The following is a 2,592-nucleotide window of genomic DNA, read 5'->3' on the forward strand; positions in this document are numbered from 1 at the left end:
GAATTAGTTACGTTCGTTTCTAGTGAGTCCAGAGCTAAAGAAAATGGAGTGAGAGAGCTGTGAACGAGTGCAACGTTTCAGGCACGTTCTACTGCTCATATTTAAGGGATGGCAACACTTCTCGCTTGTGGTACTTGGCAGCTGTCTGGTCCTCCCTAGCAGAGATCAGCTGACTGTGCCACGCCACACACTCCTCTCTGTTGTCATGTGCAAATGCAGTCTCACAGGTGAGTTTATTGCTTTATTATTTTATATCTTTTAGACAACACTACACTGATCACATAGGTGTGAAAAACGGATATGAAATTCATCATATACTTGTATTTTTTAGTGTCTGTTCATGTGTTACGATTTCGTTCACTTCGTCTGTTGAGTCAAAAAATGCTTGTTTGCTGACAGGTATGGATTCCTTTCGATTTTATGGAGTGAGGCATGCTTTGGAGCGTGTTCTTCATGGCCAAAAGGAAAATGATGATGACAGTGATTTTGATGATAATACAGAGGAATGTCCAGACTATGGTAAGTATATTTTTTGTGTGTTTATGATATAATTCTTATATAACGCTCAATTGAGTGTTATATAAGCACTATTTTTTTGTAATAAGAGTAATAAGTTCTGATGTTGCATGTAGGTGATTTTACTTGTACTGAAATATATTTGTATGCATGAAACAAATTTATTATATTGTTTTAGGGAGTGATTACATGCCGGATGATGAAGAGCTGGAACGGGCACCGTTGATTGATGAACCTGATGACCCTCCTGAATCAAGACCAGGACCTTCACAGCAGAATCAAGGTCACAAGATGGCTTCCAGTAAAATAAAACGTAGTGAGCACCCACTATGGCGTCAAAAATCACTTGTTGTATTTTGACAACTGGTTCACCTCACTCCCACTAATGACTGTACTGGCTATGAAACAGATCTGCTGTTTGGGTACAGTGAGAATAAATCGCCTTCAAGGCATATTCTTTGAAAATGACAAGGCTTTGGGAAAGAAAGGAAGGGGTACACACCAGGAAAAGAAGGCTTTGGTGGATGATGTTGAGGTTCGGGCTATGAAATGGATGGACAATAAAGGCGTCACTTTGCTGTCAACATTTGCATCAGCAGAGCCTGTGGGGGAGTGTAAGAGGTATGACAAAAAGGCTAAGGCTGTGGTCACGGTCTCATGTCCTGCAGTTGTGACAGAATATAATAAATTCATGGGTGGTGTGGATTTGATGGACTCACTCATATCACTTTACAGAATCCACACCAGGTCCAAGAAGTATTATCACAATATATTTTTTCATTTTCTGGATGTCACAGTTGTGAACTGTTGGTTACTATACCGCAGAGATTCTAGCGACCTAGACATTCCTGAACGAAAAGTAATGATCCTTCAGGAATTCAAATTGTCACTGGCAGAATCCCTGCTTCTTGAAGGGAAAAATCCCATGGCTAAGAAAAGAGGTCGTCCCTCTAATGGAGGAACTGCTGCACAGTTTGCAAAGAAAAAGAAAAGCTCCCCTGCCACTAAGCCCATTCCTGCAGGAGTCAGGACAGATGGCTATCACCATTATCCAGTGGTGACAACAAGAGGAAGGTGCAAGAATCCAGACTGTAAAAGTGCCCCTGTGTTCTACTGTCAGAAGTGTAAAGTACACTTGTGTATCACCAAAGATAAAAATTGCTTTGTTGAATTCCACACAAAGTAAATGAACAAGCAAAAATGACATTTAGTTCATGGATATATTTTACTAAGTGAATACAAACATTCAATATTGTTTTCACATGTGCTAATGTTTTTTTTTTTTTTTTTTTTTTGTATAAGCAATTTCTTTTATGGCAGCCAAGACATATTATGCATGGTTTATATACACCTTTGTCAGTTTTTGTTCGTAAAACCAATTTACTTTTGTGTTTGAAAGCTATGTATGGATTATATATTCAGTTATGTATGTTATTATGCAGTACCATAGGTGAAACTGAATCAATTGTATACTACGCTGAATTAGCTACTTGATGTTGAAGTATTGTTTTCCAGAAATAAAGAGTGTTCATGCATGTGTCTGTAATTAATTCAGTATTAGGTAACATTATAAATACAATAATAATAATATTCCGGAAGAATGGAGGAGCTATTTAGTACATACACAGTAGGTAACAAAATCTTACTCGTTGTGTCACGATGGACGACCGTGACGAATTTGTCACGATTGGCTGCCATCTTTAAAACCCAGTGTTTTTTTTTTCCAAAATTAATGGATTTCTTAATATTTTACTACTCTAATAAAAAGGAAAATATGTTCAAATTTTTTTCAACAGTCAGAACATAATTCAGGCTTCATAGGGTTAAGTTCCTGATAACACTTATGTACAAATGGACTGAGGACTTACAAGTATTTCTGACAATATAAATGCGCAAATAAACAAACATTTGTCAGTTAAATATAAAAAGATAATATATTTTACAAAGTACATATATCAGTAGTAATTATTGTATGAGAATCCAAGCAAAGTCATAAGTTTGCTCCAAAGTTGCGACTCAAACTGATTTCCCGTCTGATGTTAAATTTGGTTGGTACTACAAATCTTTTTATCCAAC

General features: G+C 36.9%; 1 protein-coding gene across 1 annotated transcript in view; it reads left to right on the forward strand.

The window, feature by feature from the left end:
- The window catches only part of LOC119570278 (piggyBac transposable element-derived protein 3-like), a 2,075-nt gene extending 24 nt beyond the window's left edge, over positions 1 to 2,051 (forward strand). The window contains exons 1-3 of the mRNA XM_037918089.1: positions 1 to 227; positions 400 to 519; positions 695 to 2,051. The exon at positions 1 to 227 is cut by the window's left edge and continues 24 nt beyond it. Coding sequence (XP_037774017.1) covers positions 902 to 1,702 — 801 coding nt within the window. The 5' untranslated portion in view covers positions 1 to 227; positions 400 to 519; positions 695 to 901 and the 3' untranslated portion in view covers positions 1,703 to 2,051. The remainder of the gene's footprint in view (positions 228 to 399; positions 520 to 694) is intronic.
- Positions 2,052 to 2,592: the final 541 nt, after the last annotated feature.

This window comes from Penaeus monodon, chromosome 4, assembly GCF_015228065.2.
Source record: "Penaeus monodon isolate SGIC_2016 chromosome 4, NSTDA_Pmon_1, whole genome shotgun sequence".
Taxonomy (NCBI): domain Eukaryota; kingdom Metazoa; phylum Arthropoda; class Malacostraca; order Decapoda; family Penaeidae; genus Penaeus; species Penaeus monodon.